At 41.1% G+C, this 20,759-nt stretch overlaps 1 protein-coding gene across 3 annotated transcripts in view; it reads left to right on the plus strand.

Annotated features, from left to right (window-relative positions):
* LOC126259492 (E3 ubiquitin-protein ligase NRDP1) overlaps positions 1–20,161 on the plus strand; it is a 72,056-nt gene extending 51,895 nt beyond the window's left edge. For all 3 annotated transcript variants that reach the window (XM_049956332.1, XM_049956334.1, XM_049956335.1), the window contains exon 6: positions 19,121–20,161. In XM_049956332.1, the coding sequence (XP_049812289.1) occupies positions 19,121–19,390 (270 nt within the window). In that variant the 3' untranslated portion in view covers positions 19,391–20,161. The remainder of the gene's footprint in view (positions 1–19,120) is intronic.
* Positions 20,162–20,759: the final 598 nt, after the last annotated feature.

The following is a 20,759-nucleotide window of genomic DNA, read 5'->3' on the forward strand; positions in this document are numbered from 1 at the left end:
GAGTACTTCAAAATTTAGGCTCACTAAATAGTTATGAAATTTGCTACTCAACAAAGTTTATTAACTGTAGTCAACATTTATTAAAATTATTAGGGGAATTCAAATGAAACTTGGTCACTAGTGTAAAGTAACTGTTAAGATTTAACTCAAAATTGGAGTTATACACAGTACACATATTCAAAAATAGTCACCGAAACTGTTGGCACATTTATCCCATTGCGACACTAGCCAGTCGATTCCATCCTTGAAGAAGTTAGTAGGCTGCTGCCGGATCCAGGCCTGAACCCAGTCTCTCACTCAGTCATCCATTGCAAATCAATATCCGCGAATAGCTTGTTTTAGACGTCCAAACACCGATGGATCTCATCCATGGTGATTCTGCGGTTGTCAGAGACTAAAGCATTCACTTCCACAACCATTTCCGGTGTGATGACATGATGAGCCTGTGCAGGACGAGCATCATCTTCCAGTGACTCTGGGCCCCTCAAGGAATCATTTGCGCCATTCCACAACACGTGAACAACTCAGACTGTACTCACCATACACAGCCTTCATCCATCAATACATTTCACAGCCTCCAACTACCTCTGCTGCCAAATATCGAATCACTCTTCGTTCCTGCTTACTCACCTGCATGTTCGGTAGTGGACAATAACTTGTGTGACCACCTTCTCTTCAGCATGAAACAACACTGGCACTATGCAACATCAAACAGTGTGCACGCATCAGTCTCTCTACCAGTAGATGGTGCCATCATACCTGCCACCTTACATGTAAGGCAAACATGGACGTACTGACCAGATTTCCTTTGGCTGAACCTCATACTTTTCAGCTCAATAAAATAAGATACTTGGCAATATTGTAGCACTTGGGACAGGAACCTGCATAGGTAAATGATTATGGTAAAATACAGGTGTGTTCAACACAAAGTTTGAAGAACACCAGCTTATTACTGAAAAGGAAACTGCAAAACTAGTCCATGTAATTATACAGTACTCAACTGATTCATTGAGATGAAGGTAGTGGCAGTGTTGATCTGTGGCTGTTCAGAAACAGCAGGAAAAGTGTCCACAGCTCTTGCTGTGTAACAAACACTGTAATTCTCTTCTGAGCATCATATTTTTGTACTAGAGAGCTAACCGAAGTGTGCTAGGAATAATAAGCCAAATTACTTCTACATCCAAGGCTGTATTATAATCTTGCTTTTCTTCTTGCATTGCTCAGTTCACAAGATGTGAACATTTTGCCTTCTAGCCACCAGCTAATTCTTGCCTCAAATAAGTCTTGCAATTTGACTGCCAAATCCACCTTTTCTATTACGGCCAAGCCAGTTTTGTTACAGATGGACTTCCGTCAGTTTTTCATGATTACAAACCTACTTTCCATGTGCATGAACCAATAGGTAAAGTTTTAATACTTACATTCTATTACAGAAGATTATTTTTGAAGTTACATCTGTAGATTAAACAATGGAAAATCCAGGATGGAATGTAACAATATTATGAGAAGGAAAGTCGCTATTTACCATATGGCGGACATGCTGAGTCGCAGATAGGCACAACAAAATGATACTCACAATTAAAGCTTTAGGCCATTAAGGCCTTCGTCAACAATACACACACATACGTGCGCGCACACACTCGTGCAAAAGCCTTAATGGCCGAAAGCTTTCATTGTGAGTGTACTTTTGTTGTGCCTATCGGCGACTCAGCATCTCCACTATATAGTAAGTAGCAGCTTTCCTTCTCATAATATTGTTATATCTGTAGATTAGTTACATTGACATAAATTGACATGATTAATAAATAAAACATTTACGGAGGTGTTACATCAAAGAACTTGGTGATACAGAAGTTAAATAAGACAAATATAGCTAATATTGATAATAGTGTTAAAAGTGGGCCACACACAAAGTAGCTGACTGGGCACATGTTTTGTGCCTAATTTCTAATTACGCTAGATGTCAAGTATTTAAATAACTAAAGAGTTGTTTAACCCACAGGTTTTCTTACAGTGTTTTGAACCTACTCATTCAGACTACCATAAACATAAATATGGATGTTTTTCAACATTTGGTTAGTGATAAATTTAATCTACAATGTGTGAGGATGTGGTTCGGGCCAAGGGTGAGTCCATGGTGTTTTGGGGGTTTCTTTTGTATCAAGACATGGCATCAACTGATTTATTCAGTCTTCTAAAGACGTAATATCGACTGATTCGTTCAGTCTTATTATGAATGTGAACCAGGATGCTTTTAAACTTCCTCAGTGGCTAAGGGTTGCCCTTTCTCCTTCATCATGATGAGTATAGTGTGGGCACTCCTGTCTTCAAGATAATACCTCTGTTAACAGGTCTGCACACTTACATTCCTCGTCCGATGAGCACTCGGGCATTCTGTTGAACATTGATTTGCCTGTTAAGTCACCCAGTGTTAATCACATTGAAAATGTTGGGGGATATCTAGAACTTTGGATGAAGCATAGCAATCAGCACCCTCTCAGTTTGATAGCTCTGCAGGAATTAATAATCAGTGAGAAGTTGCAGCTGAATGTGGCTTACGTGAAGAAGCTTGTGACCGTGACCTCCCCCCCCCCCCCCCCCCTCTCTCTCTCTCTCTCTCTCTCTCTCTCTCTCTCTCTCTCTCTCTCTCTCTCTCTCTCTCTCTGAATTGAGACTATTATCAAGATTAGAGGCAGTGTGACATCTTGTTGTGAGAAATTTCCTGGGTATGACTAATGGTTTGTTCATTATGGTTACACTCTATTTAGCATTTAATATGTGAGTGCTTTATAACTCTGGTTTCACCCAACTTCGTATTCAAAGCACTGTGTGTATTGTTGCCACTCATAAATGAGAATATGCCTCAAGACCTAATCCTGAACATTTCTGCAGCTAATTAATATTTAGTTTTATTTATGGCCTGAAGTGGTGTTTGCTGTTGCATAACAACTATAGGTATTGTATTGCATGGAACTAGGGACCTAGAAACAACGGAGAGGCTTCGTCCCCACCATAGCCCTCAGTGGTTCACAACCCCACAACAGCCTACAGCAGTTCACCCCCCATCCTCCGGGAATGTCTCACACCAGATGAGTGTAACCCCTATGTTTGCATTGTAGAGTAATTACGGTGTACGCATACGTGGAGGTAGTGTTTGCGCAGCAATCGCCGACATAGTGTAATTGAGGCGAAATAAGGGGAACCAGCCCACATTCGCTGAGGCAGATGGAAAACTGCCTCAAAACCATCCACAGACTGTCCGGCACACCGGACCGTGACACTAATCCGCCAGGCACATTCGTGCCAGGGACTGGCACGTCTTCCCACCTGGAAAGTAGTGCATTAGACCGCACGGCTAACCAGGCGGGCTATAGCTATAGGTACTCTGCTTGTGGCTCAGTGGTGTGCTGCTTATCCATAGACTTTGCTCCTACCTAAAAATCTATCAGTGTGTATCCCCACCCATTCTCTGCTGCTCGTGCATGTCTGGTGTATTATGGAGCCCCTGCAATTCTGTTAACAAATGCCACAGGTCAAATAATATGCAACCATGATTGTTGCAGAACTGATCATACCTATGGTTTAAGGGTTAAACCTAACGTCAAAATATATGGCCACAGTTGCTCTTGAAGCAGCTGTTACAAATTGTAAGTTTTGTTTTAACCCTGTGAATGTGGTTAGCAGTTACTATTACTTTAACCAACTGCCTCTAAACCCAGCCAATAGAATCATAGGTATCAGTATGAGCCATGTTCTGCTGCCAGCTGATCATTTGCATTAAGTAGCTGCCTCCAGACACTCCTTCCCCGTTCCCTCCCAGTGGGCTCATCACACTCTTGTGAATGTACATATAGAGTATGGGACCCCAAGCTGTTGCAGTACTTTTTCCTTTCCTTTGCAGCTGCTGCTGCTGCTGCTTCTCAGACTTAGTCTGTTGGGCAAATTCCCTGTTGAGAACCTAGTTTGTGTGTAAGAAATTGATTATGGATTTTCCTTGTTTATTTTACACCACTTATTCTGGTTATGTATGTTTAGGCCCCACATCCAGATTTGTCTTCCACATTTAAAAAGTTTCTTACAAAAGTGTAGGCTGTGCGAAGAAAGTTGTCCAATACCCTACTGATCCCCAAGCTGTTAATTGTCCATGCATGCCAGGCAGTAGGTGCCTGTCCATTTGGGATAATGGGCTCCCATTAATGGCCATTGAGCCAGGTGACCATTTCTCCAGCTGGGTGGTGCCTGTGGGGAGAGCCCTCGTTAAAAGACCCAAGTTATCTTGAGGCAGCCATGAGGTTCCAGCAGTCTCTTCACATAGAACTGAATGCTTCAGTGCAGATCATTACAACCCCAAAAACTTTCCGTCGGTGGTCGTGCCATGGGAGTAAAGCAAAATAAAGTGGACTGCAGAAACTTATTCCCTTCAGTTCGTAGTTTTTGCTCAGGCTGATGGAGGGTCCTTTTTACCAACTAAGTCTGTTCTTTGTACATAATATTTTAAAAAATCATTGGGAAAACCTATTCCCCTGGTTTGACCTTAATTAAAACAACAAACTGGCCAGTCTTGAGCATTATACTCTTGCAAGAAATGTGATGACATGCCTGCCATCATAAAACTTCATACGTTCGTGGGTACAGGGTTTAATTTTCACTGGGACCTTCTGCGGCAGACAGATGAGGAATGACATGAAAATTAGGAGATTTGTGGGATCCATTTCATACGCTATGTATGTTGAGGCTTGTCAGACATCCTCACTTTTTAGGTGGACACACTTTCTGAGAAACTTAAAATCATGGTCTACTGTATTTCCCTCCACCAATGTGGTGGTTTAAATGCCAATGCATATGTCTTGTCTTCCCTCTGTACAAACAACCCACGTGTAGAGACTGGCTAACTGCTTAGTGAAATCCCATCAAGTGAATAGCCACTATTGAGTCAGTTCTGAAGACGATCACCCTCCCTGAGCCCTGAAGTGTGCTGCTTTAATTAAAGAACATGACTTCCAGGAAATTCTATCAGCTCTCATATTTTGAATTTTGGAGAAATTACAATCGCTTGCATCCTGTCCCAGTGTTATTGAATTTTGCCAGTACCTCTAGTATTTACTCTCTTATTCCCTTGATGTCAACATCTGGTAGTCTTGCAAGTAAATTTATACAAAGTGGAAGTAGGCTCGCTTACGACAAGGAGAAGCTCTTTCAAGTGTCCTCGTCAACCTTGCATTAGAGAAAGTGGTTCAGTAGAGTAATTTACATCTATACAATGGTCTCCGATTCGAATACAGTGAAGTAAAACTCCTGGCTTATGCAGATGATACAGTATTGCTGAGTTGAACTGAAGGAGAACTGAAAGACATGTACAGATCTCTGTCTCGGGCGCAGTGCCAGCAAAATGGAGCTTTTGATTAACCAAGAGAGAACAGAATATATGGCAATAGGCAGTCATAAACCCAAATCCCTATCTTGAAATTGACCAACATTCTTAATTCAGAAAAGTTCTTCAATTTAAATACCTTGGATCATGTTTCAACAGTAAAAATATCACAACAATGGATATAAACGAAACAACAGCCTCAGGGTCAAGACGTCTGCTCACTAAGCAACCCACTCAAAAACGAAGGTTTGTCAAATCATCACAGAGATGAAGATATACAACACTATTATCTGCCCCATCTACATCTACATTTATACTCCGCAAGCCACCCAACGGTGTGTGGCGGAGGGCACTTTATGTGCCACTGTCATTACCTCCCTTTTCTGTTCCAGTCGCGTATGGTTCGCGGGAAGAACGACTGTCTGAAAGCCTCCGTGCGCGCTCGAATCTCCCTAATTTTACATTCGTGATCTCCTCAGGAGGTATAAGCAGGGGGAAGCAATACATTCGATACCTCATCCAGAAACACACCCTCTCAAAACCTGGCGAGCAAGCTACACCGCGATGCAGAGCGCCTCTCTTGCAGAGTCTGCCACTCGAGTTCGCTAAACATCTCCGTAACGCTATCACGCTTACCAAATAACCCTGTGATGAAACGCGCCGCTGTTCTTTGGATCTTCTCTATCTCCTCTGTCAACCCGATCTGGTACGGATCCCACACTGATGAGCAATACTCAAGTATAGGTCGAACGAGTGTTTTGTAAGCCACCTCCTTTGTTGATGGACTACATTTTCTAAGCACTCTCCCAATGAATCTCAACCTGGTACCCGCCTTACCAACAATTAATTTTATATGATCATTCCACTTCAAATCGTTCCGCACGCATACTCCCAGATATTTTACAGAAGTAACTGCTACCAGTGTTTGTTCCACTATCATATAATCATACAATAATAGATCCTTCTTTCTATGTATTCGCAATACATTACATTTGTCTATGTTAAGGGTCAGTTGCCACTCCCTGCACCAAGTGCTTATCCGCTGCAGATCTTCCTGCATTTTGCTACAATTTTCTAATGCTGCAACTTCTCTGTATACTACAGCATCATCCGCGAAAAGCCGCATGGAACTTCAGACATTATCTACTAGGTCATTTATATATATATTGTGAAAAGCAATGGTCCCATAACACTCCCCTGTGGCATGCCAGACGTTACGTTAACGTCTGTAGACGTCTCTCCATTGATAACAACATGCTGTGTTCTGTTTGCTAAAAACTCTTCCATCCAGCCACACAGCTGGTCTGATATTCCGTAGGCTCTTACTTTATCAGGCGACAGTGCGGAACTGTATCGAACGCCTTCTGGAAGTCAAGGAAAATGGCATCTACCTGGGAGCCTGTATCTAATATTTTCTGGGTCTCATGAACAAATAAAGTGAGTTGGGTTTCACATGATCGCTGTTTCCGGAATCCATGTTGATTCCTACGGAGTAGATTCTGGGTTTCCAAAAACGACATGATACTCAAGCAAAAAACATGTTCTAAAATTCTACAACAGATCGACGTCAGAGATATAGGTCTCTAGTTTTGCGCATCTGCTCGACGACCCTTCTTGAAGCTACCTGTGCTCTTCTCCAATCATTTGGAACCTTCCATTCCTCTAGAGACTTGTGGTACACGGCTGTCAGAAGGGGGCAAGTTCTTTCGCGTACTCTGTGTAGAAACGAATTGATATCCCGTCAGGTCCAGTGGACTTGCCTCTGTTGAGTGATTCCAGTTGCTTTTCTATTTCTTGGACACTTATTTTGATGTCAGCCATTTTTTCGTTTGTGCGAGGATTTAGAGAAGGAACTGCAGTGCGGTCTTCCTCTGTGAAACAGCTTTGGAAAAAGGTGTTTAGTATTTCAGCTTTACGCGTGTCATCCTCTGTTTCAATGCCATAATCATCCCGGAGTGTCTGGATATGCTGTTTCGAGCCACTTATTGATTTAACGTAAGACCAGAACTTCCTAGGATTTTCTGTTAAGTCAGTACATAGAATTTTACTTTCGAATTCACTGAACGCTTCACGCATAGCCCTCCTTACGCTAACTTTGACATCTTTTAGGTTCTGTTTGTCTGAGAGGTTTTGGCTGCGTTTAAACTTGCAGTGAAGCTCTCTTTGCTTTCGCCGTAGTTTCCTAACTTTGTTGTTGAACCACAGTGGGTTTTTCCTGTCCCTCACAGTTTTACTTGGCACGTACCTGTCTAAAACACATTCTACAATTGCCTTAAACTTTTTCCATAAACACTCAACATTGTCAGTGTCGGAACAGAAATTTTCGTTTTGATCAGTTAGGTTGTCTGAAATCTGCCTTCTATTACTCTTGCTAAACAGATAAACCTACCTCCCTTTTTTTATATTCCTATTAACTTCCATATTCAGGGATGCTGCAACGGCCTTATGATCACTGATTCCCTGTTCTGCACTTACAAAGTCCAAAAGTTCGGGTCTGTTTGTTATCAGTAGGTCTAAGATGTTATCTACACGAGTTGGTTCTCTGTTTAATTGCTCGAGGTAATTTTCGGATAGTGCACTCAGTATAAAGTCACTCGATGCTCTGTCCCTACCACCCGTCCTAAACATCTGAGTGTCCCAGTCTATATCTGGTAAATTGAAATCTCCACCTAAGACTATAATATGCTGAGAAAATTTATGTGCAATGTATTCCAAATTTTCTCTCAGTTGTTCTGCAACTAATGCTGCTGAGTCGGGAGGTCGGTAAAAGGAGCCAATTATTAACCTAGCTCGGTTGTTGAGTGTAACCTCCACCCATAATATTTCAAAGGTACTATCCACTCTACTACACTACAGGATAAACTACTACTAACAGCGACAAACACGCCACCACTGGTTGCATGCAATCTATCCTTTCTAAACACCGTCTGTGCCTTTTTAAAAATTTCGGCTGAATTTATCTCTGGCTTCAGCCAGCTTTCTGTACCTATAACGATTTCAGCTTTGGAGCTTTCTATCAGCGCTTGAAGTTCCGGTACTTTACCAATGCAGCTTCGACAGTTTACAATTACAATTACGATACCGATTGCTGCTTGGTCCCCGCATGTCCTGACTTTTCCCTGCACCTTTTGAGGCTGTTGCCCTTTCTGTACTTGCCCGAGGCCATCTAACCTAAAAAAACGCCCAGTCCACGCCACACAACCCCTGCTACCTGTGTAGCCGCTTGCTGCGTGTAGTGGACTCCTGACCTATCCAGCGGAACCCGAAACCCCACCACCCTATGGCGCAAGTCGAGGAATCTGCAGCCCACACGGTCGCAGAACCGTCTCAGCCTCTGATTCAGACCCTCCACTCGGCTCTGTACCAAAGGTCCGCAGTCAGTCCTGTCGACGATGCTGCACATGGTGAGCTCTGCTTTCATCCCGCTAGCGAGACTGGCAGTCTTCACCAAATCAGATAGCCGCCGGAAGCCAGAGAGGATTTCCTCCAATCCATAGCGACACACATCATTGGTGCCGACTTGAGCGACCACCTGTAGATGGGTACACCCTGTACCCTTCATGGCATCCGGAAGGACCCTTTCCACATCTGGAATGACTCCCCCCGGTATGCACACGGAGTGCACATTGGTTTTCTTCCCCTCTCTTGCTGCCATATCCCTAAGGGGCCCCATTACACGCCTGACGTTGGAGCTCCCAACTACCAGTAAGCCCACCCTCTGCGACTGCCCGGATCTTGCAGACTGAGGGGCAACCTCTGGAACAGGACAAGCAGCCATCTCCGGCCGAGCATCAGTATCAGCCGGAGACAGAGCCTGAAACCGGTTCGTCAGACAAACTGGAGAGGCCTTCAGTTCAGCCCTCCGGAATGTCTTTCGTCCCCTGCCACACCTCGAGATAACCTCCCACTCTACCACAGGTGAGGGATCAGCCTCAATGTGGGCAGTATCCCGGGCAATCACAGTCGTAGTCCGATCGGGGGATGCGTGGGACGAGCTGGCCGTCCCCGACAAACCCCCATCCGGACCCCCCACAGTGATGCCCATTGGCAACAGCCTCAAGCTGTGTGACCGAAGCCAACACTGCCTGAAGCTGGGAGCGAAGGGATGCCAACTCAGCTTGCATCCGAACACAGCAGTTGCAGTCCCTATCCATGCTAAAAACTGTTGTGCAAAGAACGTCTGAACTAATCTACAGAGAGCACAAACAAATCGACACAAAATTTAAACTGTTATTAAAATACAAGATTGCCTAGTAAATGCAGTAATGCTGCTACTTACGCACTGCTGACACTGCTTGGCGGCGGAAGGAGACTACACGAATTTACACTATTCAGGTACTAAAGTGCAATGCTACAACTCTCAAATACTATAATACTGTACGGCTCAGAAAGCTGGATGCTTACAAAGAATTAAAGAGGAAAAGTAATGAGAAAAATCTGGAGACCTGTGTTGGAGAATGACGTATGGAAAATTCGAAAGAACAATGAAATTTATCAGTTAATGAAGCAACCCACTACCATCCAGAAATTGTAAAGTAGGAGACTGCAATGGGCTGGACATATGGCTAGAATGGAAAACAACAGAATCACCAAGAAAGCATTTGAAGGAACTCTCCAGGCAACAAGACCATTGGATCGACCTCGTACAAGGTGGAAAGATGATATAGAGGAGGACATTGCAGCATTAGGAATTTCTGCAGGGTGGAGAGAGACTGCAAGAGATAGTAGGGTGGAAGCAGATTGCTGATGCAGTGTGTGGTCTACAGGGCCTGTGATTGCTTGGGGGGGGGGGGGGGGAGTTAGAGTGAGAGTGAGAGAGAGGAGGTAGGCTCTACCTACCTGTGGTTCCTGCAGCACCAACTTCGGAAACATTGTCTTCTTGCACTTGGCTAGAGAAACACCATCTTCCTCTGCCATCTATCTGTGACAGTGCTACCTTTAAGGAACCTACTCCCCAGAAATCTACAGACCACTGACCAGACACCATACTGTGGCTGAAGGATCCCCAGACTGCATGCCCCAGGGATGCTCACTCTTCAGTTCCTACCCACATAGCAGAACCCTTGCAAGTAATCAAAGGCTAAAGTAGTTAGGGAGAAAAAGAAAAAAAAAAAAAAACCTGGAGAGAAGAAGGCTACTAAGGTGATCTTGGAGGCACCAGATCTCTCCCCACATCATTGAATTCTCAACCTATGTTTGTCAATGTTCTTCCATCCCTACTGGTAACAGTGATCCTGGACCATTACATGTCCTCTTGACCTCTTCATGTGGAACCAGGACACCCTAAATGTAATAATTCAGTGGAACTGCAATGGATATTATTGTCACTTGCCAGAACAGCAATAATAATAATAATAATAATAATAATAATTGGAAATATACAAAGTAGATCCTAAATTGATACAGTTTCTAAACATAGTAATGAAAAACTGGAAAACCACACTTGATATACAAACAAATTCAAATAATATCACATCACAGCCAATACAGATTAAGCGTGGAATATACCAAGGAGACTCATTAAGTCCTTTCTGGTTCTGTCTTGCTCTGAACCCACTATCCAACATGCTAAATAATACAAATTATGGATATAATATTACTGGAACATACCCACACAAAATCACACATTTGCTATACATGGATGATCTAAAACTACTGGCAGCAACCAATCAACAACTCAACCAATTACTAAAGATAACAGAAGTATTCAGCAATGATATAAATATGGCTTTTGGAACTGACAAATGTAAGAAAAATAGCATACTCAAAGGGAAAACACACTAAACAAGAAGATTACATATTGAATAACCACAGTGACTCCATAGAAGCGATGGAAAAAACAGATGCCTATAAATACCTAGGATACAGACAAAAAATAGGAATAGATAATACAAATATTAAAGAAGAACTAAAAGAAAAATATAGACAAAGACTAACAAAAATACTGAAAATAGAATTGACAGCAAGAAACAAGACAAAAGCTATAAATACTTATGCTATACCAATATTGGCCTACTCATTTGGAGTAGTGAAATGGAGTAACACAGACCTAGAAGCACTAAATACACTTACACGATCACAATGCCACAAATATAGAATACATCACATACATTCAGCAACTGAAAGATTCACATTAAGCAGAAAGGAAGGAGGAAGGGGATTCATCGACATAAAAAACCTACATTATGGACAGGTAGACAATTTAAGAAAATTCTTTATAGAACGCGCAGAAACTAGCAAAATACACAAAGCAATCACTCATATAAATACATCGGCTACACCACTGCAATTTCATAACCACTTCTACAACCCTTTAGACCACATAACATCAACAGATACGAAGAAAGTAAATTGGAAAGGGAAGGCACTACATGGCAAGCACCCGTATCATCTAACACAGCCACACATCGATCAAGATGCATCCAACACATGGCTAAGAAAAGGCAATACATACAGTGAGACGGAAGGATTCATGATTGCAATACAGGATCAAACAATAAACACCAGATATTACAGCAAGCATATTATTAAAGATCCCAATATCACAACAGATAAATGCAGACTTTGCAAACAACAAATAGAAACAGTAGATCACATCACAAGCGGATGTACAATACTAGCAAATACAGAATACCCCAGAAGACATGACAATGTAGCAAAAATAATACATCAGCAGCTTGCCTTACAACATAAACTTATAAAACAACATGTTCCCACATACAAGTATGCACCACAAAGTGTACTGGAGAATGATGAATACAAATTATACTGGAACAGAACCATTATAACAGATAAAACACCACCACATAACAAACCTGACATCATACTCACCAATAAAAAGAAGAAATTAACACAACTAATCGAAATATCCATACCCAATACAACAAATATACAAAAGAAAACAGGAGAAAAAATTGAAAAATACATCCAACTGGCTGAGGAAGTCAAGGACATGTGGCATCAGGATAAAGTTGACATTATACCAATAATACTATCAACTACAGGAGTCATACCACACAATATCCACCAGTACATCAATGCAATACAGCTACATCCAAACATATACATACAACTACAGAAATCTGTAATTATTGATACATGTTCAATTACCCGAAAGTTCCTAAATGCAATATAACATATACCATACAGTTAAAAAGAAAGTGACGCTTGATCAAGGTCCGCGTCACTTTCCATTTTTAACCAGACTTAACGTCTGAGAAAGTAAAGAAATAATAATAATAATAATAATAATTTCCTCCTGTTCTGCAATCTTTGTTGTTCAACAATGACCATTTTCCAAACCTATGAGACTACTCTGCCTTCTGTCAGTGTTGTTCGGGCCCCAAGAGAGCATCTGGAGGGTTCGGTACGAATTGTCAAATGTTGTCAAGGAGTGTCATGCTCGGTATAACATGGGAAGCAAAAGCAGTGGGTGTGCAAATGGCTCCAGCAATCACCATTTGCAATGTCTATTTATCTCTGGGCAGGTCACTTCCATACCTAAATCTGACAGTTCTTCCCCTGCCACCTTTTTCCTCCTGCTCAATATTTCAATGCCAAGGGTCTTCTGATTGACCAATTTTTTGGGGTCTCAATCTGTATCTTTCTAATGATGGTACACGAACCCACCTAAGTCATTTTATATCCCTGTCAGTGTGTTTTCTGGACAGGATGATCCATAATCAATTATCTAGTTAGATTCAAGAAAACAAGCCAAATGCATTTTTCTAAACACACACATCTAATTACAGTCTCTTTCGACATACATAAGGTGTACAATACCTCTTAGTGCCATCACATTTCTCTTCCCCTCCGTGATTGGCTTTCATGTCTCCCTATCAATCTTTTTCCTCCAAAGACAGTGCCAGTTTGTGCTACTGATTTTTGTTAGTTTCTATCCCTCCTATCATGGCAGGTTAATGTTGGTATGTCATTCAGCTCCCCACAGATTCAGAAGGACAGCTTCCCTCAGGCTTCCATATAGTCTCTCATTTTTTTACCCACATGCTGTACGTCAACGTTTTTTGTATTAACTCCCAATCTGTAGCCTTTGCTGAATGTCTGCTTCAAGGAGACATCTGAGGAGTCTTCACTTAAACCCTATCCAAAGGCTACCAGCTTTCTCCCAAGAAAACAGGGGTCATGCCTTCCTGTCATTGTACCCCGATTCATCTGGAATCAGAACTCTGTGTGAGTACAGATGTTTAAGACTTCATTTTGATAGAAAGCTGGCATTGCTGCCCCATATTTGTCAACAAAAGACTGTGTATGGAACCTTGGCATTATCTGTTTCCTCACCCATCTTTCTTGGGATGCAGGTTGCACTACTGTTCCATGTTTACTGGGCTGTAGTCTCATCTTGGCTGGACTATGATTTCCAGGTTTATGGCTTAGCAGCACTTACTTTGCAGATATTGGGTCTAGTACATCATCTTTGATGAAGACTATTCACTGGCAGCTTCCGTTCTGTCTCGTAGACAGTCTCTTTGTAGAAGCAGTTATATTATTTCTTCATTTCTAACAGTACCAATTCTTGATCACTTATTCAATCAGCATACAATAATTTCATAGTCATGTGACTTACTGAATTCCTTTTCCATTCAAGACATGTTGGTGCCATGATAATCACCACTGGGTTTCTTTCCCAGATGGAATGTGTCTAGAGACCCTCTGCTGAGATGTCCACTTAGCCCCCTTTTAGAATGTACTTCTTGTGTATTCCCAGGCACTCCTTGTTAGTTCCTAGTCTCATTGGTTGGTTCCCAGACACTCGTTAGTTCCCAGACCATCGATTAGGATCTGTCTCATTCAAGGACACTAAACTTGGTTGCCCCATCCCCCCCATCCCCCCCCACCCCCCCCACCCCTGCACTTTCCATGTCTATTTCTCTCTGTTGTTTAGGAATTTCAGACTGATAACCATCATTCACACAGACAACTCTAAAACTATGGACAGAAGAGAATTTGCTTTCACATCTCCACACATTGAGGAGCAACATTATTTTCTGGGAACGTGTAGTGATTTTTTGGTGGAGCTGATAGCAATTAACAGAGGCATAATTTTATTTAGCAGAATCCCCTCGACTGAGCTTTAATTTCTAGTAACTCAACCCTATTGATCAGTATTGTCCTTGTCACTATGTCTGATCAGTATTGTCCTTGTCACCATGTAATACTACCAATCACTATCTCCCCATCAGAACATAATGTTTTAAATTGATTTCATGGCAGGAGTGAGATGGTTGGGGTTGGTGTACCTCTTGCTGCATACTGGGTCTGATGGTGAAAGCGGAGGTGGGGTGTCTAGACCCGACCTCCTCTGCCAGCCACTCTGGTCACACGCTCTTTATTATTTCTAGTTGCTTTCAGATGCAGCTATCCTTTATTTCCTAACTCACCCCTCATCATTTCTTTTCTTTTCTTTTTTTTTATTTTTTTTTCTTTCTTCTGCAGTACCACCTCTTCGTAATATAGTACTCCAGTGAAGGCAAGACATTAATAATTCCTTATCCTTAATACTAGTTAATGATGAGAAAGAATAGTTAAAGAGGATTTTATGCTTCTGCCAAGAAAATGGGCTCTGTTCCCATCTTTAACTGTGTGACTATAATGCATCATGGATAGGTGGGTGATTGTCCTAGAAGACACTCAGCTGCTTGCACCTACCTAGTGACCTGATTATTTCTCTCACCATATTTTACTATTGTCAGTTCTAGTAGTGTTAATCACATTTTTAGCCTTTTTACTTATACTTTATGATCTTATTTTCACCCAACTGGAAGGAATTATGCATTCAGTTACTGTCTTATACCAGCAACAGGCTGTTGGTGGTCAGATATTGGGAAGGTGCCTCTTGCTTCAGATGGTTTCAGGGAATGGGCTCGTCTGCTATCTGACCTGCAGTTCAGCATAATCCAGAGACTTTTCTCTCACACAATTACTTCTCATCTCTGGCATGAATATTGCTTTCAATGCTTTAGTTTTACCACTCTACATTCTGTCACAATTCCGTTTTTTGACTGATATCACTTAACTCCAAAGGGACTGTCCCATGCATGAGGAATGGATGCCCTCACTGCTTAAGCTCTGTACCCTCCCATCCTCCCTTTCCCCAATCGGTCAACCACCCAACCATCCATCCATCCAGAGCTGCTTACACATCTCAGACAAGACTTCGAGGAAGCACATGAAGTCCATACTGCACACCCTTCCTGGTCAAGCTGTAATTTCTGAGAGGCTCCCATTGTCAGTCTTGTGAGCTGCCAATAACAGGCATCCTTCCCTCCGGGAACCTCATAGGAAGATAAGGTCCAATCCAGATTGGTGAGATAGCACTTGGCAACACCTGATATCTATTGTTAAGATGCACAGGGATAGCAGTATAGCCAGCATTTGCTGTCTTCCTCGATATTAGCAATCAGCCAGTGTCTTCCTTTTGCCCTCAGCCAATCTAGCTGCATCGGAAAGCACACCAGCTGGGTGATATTAACACAAGAGATGCCAAGACTGCCACATTGGTGCCACAGCAATGGACAGTAGTCTTCAAGCCTGACAACCACCGCAATTGCAGGTTCTAATGATTTGCTGGCTTTGGCCAGTTTCCTCTACATCCACACACAACAAGCACAGTCTCTATACACCTGTAACTAGTAGACAGATTTAGGTAACAAGGTGTAAGAATTGAAGACATTAAAGCTATCGAACTTATGGAAGTCTGCAGAACTGAGACTAAATAACTGGCTAAAACTAGCTGAATTCCTGTGCACTACTAATATCTGATTTGCAGTCCCAGTGTTTATAAAATAAACAATTAAAGAAATTAAAAAATTGCTATTGAACATACAGTAGTTCTATACAGAAGTTTTCACTAATTTTAAATAATGTTGCAAGTGATTGCTTCTCACTGCCCCAGAGCTGACACACTTTCTTAGGAATCTGCAGCATACCTACTAACCAAAGCAAAACAGAAGTTAAGCTTTCATATGACCCTCAGGGTGGAAACTGTCAAATTGTATTATTAAAGAATCTGCCATTAGGGAGAGAAAGTCACATATCATGATTATGAAGAACTGTAAAAATTGATACAGGCGTAACAGATTTTATGAGCACTTAACAGGAGATTTAACGGGCTCTTGAAGTGGTGATGGGAAGGTACTCAAGAGGGAAGAGAACACACAGAGTGACAGCTAAACCTACAATGTGAGGCTCAGAAATATTGACTGTTGATGAAATAACAAGCACACAAATTGCATATCCTGAACTAATGGTATGGTTTGGACAGTTTATCAGGAAAAGACCTTATTGAAAGAAAATTTATGCATCGAAACATTAAAAGTGGACTAAACAAGGAACAACTTTGGGGCAATATGGAAAAATGGTCTCCCCTTTCCCATGGTGCACAACAAGAAAGTAAGTACATCAGCGCTCTAATCTCTGCGAGACAAATTGTCTCAAAGGGTAAAAATTAGACCTGACTGAATAGCAATAGATGCTGTAGCAGAAAGAAAATGTAATATGTAATTGATACAACAAAAGTCTTTGGATTTTTAAGAAAGTATTACAGTAATTGCTAGGTATGTTTGTTTTGTACTTTTAATAGATTTCATTTCCTAGGATAGACATATAGAACAAAAAGTTCAAAGATTTCGTGAATATCTTGTAACATTGCTGGAGTAGTAATATTTCCAGATATGTGTCGTGAGGGAAGTGTTTCATCTAAATGATGCAATGTGTAGTAACTTCTTGGCACATAAGAAGCTGTGTGCCAGACAAAGATTCCAACCCATAACTTTGCCATACAAGGCCGGGTTCTGGATTTGAATACCTATCACACTGTTTTAAGTTTCAAAAACAGTGTGCAGTGTAGCTGTAGTTGAGGGCTTCTGCATCTACATTAATACTTTGCAAACCACTGTGAAGTGCATGGCAGAGGGCACATCCCATTGCACCAGTTATTAGGTTTCTTCCCATTCCATTCACATATGCAGTGTGGAAAGAATGATTGAATGCCTCTGTGTGTGCATTAATTATTCTAATCTTATCCTCGCAGTCTCTATGTGAGTGATACAAAGCAGTTTGTAGTGTGTTCCTAGGGTCGTCATGGAAAGCTAGTTTACAAACTTTGTTAATAGTCTTTCTTGGGATAGTTTAATCTATCTTAAAGAGCCTTTCAGTTCAGTTCAGTTCAGTTCCTTCAATATCTCTGTGACACTCTCCCTCAGATTAAACAAACTTGTGACCATTCATTCTGTCCTCTGTATAAATTCAATATCCTCCGTTAGACCTACCTTGTATGGGTCCCACACACTTGAGCAATATTCTCGAACTGGTGGCATGAGTGAGTGAGTGAGTGATTTGTAAGCAGTCTCCTTTGTAGACTGATTTCACTTCCCCAATGTCCTAGGAGTAAACTGAAGTCATCCACCTGCTTTACCCACAACTGAACCTATGTGATGATTCCATTTTGTATCCCTACAAAGTGCTATACCCAGATATTTGTATGAGTTGGCAGATTCAAATAGGTACTAATTGATATTATAGTCATACGATACTACATTTTTTCATTTTGTGAAGTGCATAATTTATTTCTGAACATTTAAAGCAAGTTGCCAATCTTTGACAACTTTGAAAACTTACCAAGATCTAACTGGATATTTATGTAGCTTCTTTCAGACAGTACTTCATTATAGATAACTGCATTGTCTGCAAAATGTCTGAGGTTCCTGTTAATATTGTCTGCAAGGTCATTAAATATACAACATGAACTTGATTTATTCTGGGTACAGAGTAAGTGTGCATGTGTCTGCACGCGCACACGTGCTTTAGTTAGCTCTGAAGAAGGGTATGGTCATAAAGCTTATCGGTGATTTTTTTTTTCTTTTTTTTTTTTTTTTTTGGTTGAATACTTACATAAAAAGTAAGTTTGACAATATGTTGTTGTTATGGATATAAAAAGTAACATGCCTCTTTCTGATGCCTGATGTAATTTATAGGGAAACTGATACATTGAAAGAAAGGTGTTTTGTTTCTTTAACATACACTATATTTCTTAGCAACTAAAGATATTGTAATATATTTTAAGTGACTGAATAGCTTTTCTCTTACCTGTAATTCAATTTTTTGAAGTTAATTCATTCAGTTACAATAAACACTTGAGCAACTTTGATTCCTCAGGAACTGTTGTGTGCAGTGACCGTATACTATAAGGAAGGAGAGCCACACAACAGCCGCCTCAGTGTCCTTCAGCGTATACACCTGTAAGAACATATGGTGACATGAAATGCCACGAGTCTGTTGAAATACAATGAAAATGCACTGAGGATGGCTGTTTATAGCCGAAATTTATATTTGCAAGAATAATAAAAGCTAACGGATTGCGACTGACTACTGTGTGCCTCTCCTTCCTAATAAAGACTTAATGTCTTAATATTGAGAATAATAATAAAATTTGGTGTAGCTAACACAGTGTTTGGTTTTGTGACAAATCAAAGCATGTTTGGAAGTTAAAGGGAAGATGAAAAAGGCTGATTTATGGAGCTGTGGCAGCAATTGATTGTTTTGTGTAGTAAATTCTTATCAGGGACATACAATTAAAGGATTAGGCAGTTACAATGTAGGATTCTGGTTTTTCCTTGCCCCTCTACTTATGATAAACAAATTAAGCTAAAGTTGTACAGAAATATTACTTCAAAAATGTAAAAATAGTTTTGCATAAATTTAACGTGTAACACACTTGTGCTTTGTGTGCAGGCAATGATAAAACGAACGTTGTCAGAGTCAGGCTGTCCACCCCATATTGTGGATGATTTAATGGAAAATGCACATGAACGGCGCTGGCCACCTGGACTGTGTTCTCTGGAAACTAGGCAAAATAATCGTCGCCAATATGAACAGTACGTGTGTAAGAGGGTGCCAGGAAAGCAAGCTGTAGTAGTTTTGCTGTGTGACAATACCCATATGAGTGATGACATGATGGTTGACCCTGGACTTGTTATGATTTTTGCTCATGGAATTGAGTGAAAAAACATGAAAAACCATGTGATTTAACTAAACCTCAAAGTGTTTTAAATGCTTGGTTAATTCAGCATTGTGTTGTACACTGACTACCAGAATTCAGGAAATTCTGTTCTTACAACTAAACATTTTCTAAGATTTTTGTACCTTTCCTTTTCCTTTCTGTATAGTCTTTCCCTGTCTAGTCTTCCTGTCCTGTCCTGTCCTGTCCTGTCCTGTCCTGACAAAGTCGGTGCTATCTCAGTAATCAAAAAAACATTGTAATGGATTTGTTTCATTTCTGTAAGATTACTGTACATTTGTCCATCACCACTTGTTCAGAATGCTACAATCTGTGTCAGTAATGCATGATGATTTTAGGTGCACCATTGTTCATTCCAACATATTGCAAACATTGGAAGTTAAAAATTCCTTTATGTTATCCCTGCAATGATCTTGTTAGAAATATTTAAAATCTGCAGCAACATCAAATTCAGTGGTATGGCAATTTGTAACAATTTTGGTGCTATCAACTGTGTCTGTTTTTGAAAACAATTTTGTTTTGTCTGTTCTCTTTGGCTACTTTTTTCCCCCACTCACACTTTCAACATCTTTTACTTCACAATATTGCAATTCACCGCTTGTACGCAAGTTCTCTTCTTCTCCACAGCATTTTCTAAGTAACCATGTGTTCTAATGAGTGATTTCTTTCAGAGTATTAGTGGCCAAGTTAAATTAAGAAGCTGACGGGCAGGTGGAAAAGGTACATGTTGCTACTGCTATCTCCCAGCACTGAGATCTGACTAAAGTGAAAAGTGATGTTCACTGGATGGTGGGGGTAAGGGTAGGGGTGTGTGCTGGAGGGAAAGGGAGGAGGAGGGGTTGGGGGGGGGCGTTAAGAATGGTCGAGGCAGGGTGAAACATGTAGGTGCATGCGGGGGAGGTGAGTTATTACCTCCAGCACCACTACCACTAATTATTTTGGTAATATATTAATAGCAATAAGTACGAGGGTCCATCGTAAAGTTCGTATTGTCGTCCTTAAAAATGTGATACGGGATTTGTGTTGATTTATTGTTAATTCTTCTCTGTGTAGTCACCATCCCTATTTATGCATTTTTCCAGTGTTTCTTAACCATCCAAATGCCTTTATTGTAGAAGTCTGCAGATTTTGTCTTAAACCACTTTTGAAATTTTTTCATGATGTCAGCTGTGTTGTAATATCTGTGACCGGTGCATTGTTAGCCAGAAGACGAACACCTCTGAAGAGCATACCCTGTTCTTTCTCATATCTTGTCCAGTAGATTACTGTAGTATCTGCCAGTGTTGATTTGACCTTTGACAAGGTAATCTGTGATGATTCCTCAACAGACCCCAAAAACTCTAGCATGACCTT

The sequence above is a fragment of the Schistocerca nitens genome, chromosome 5, assembly GCF_023898315.1.
Source record: "Schistocerca nitens isolate TAMUIC-IGC-003100 chromosome 5, iqSchNite1.1, whole genome shotgun sequence".
NCBI classification, from domain to species: Eukaryota; Metazoa; Arthropoda; class Insecta; order Orthoptera; family Acrididae; genus Schistocerca; species Schistocerca nitens.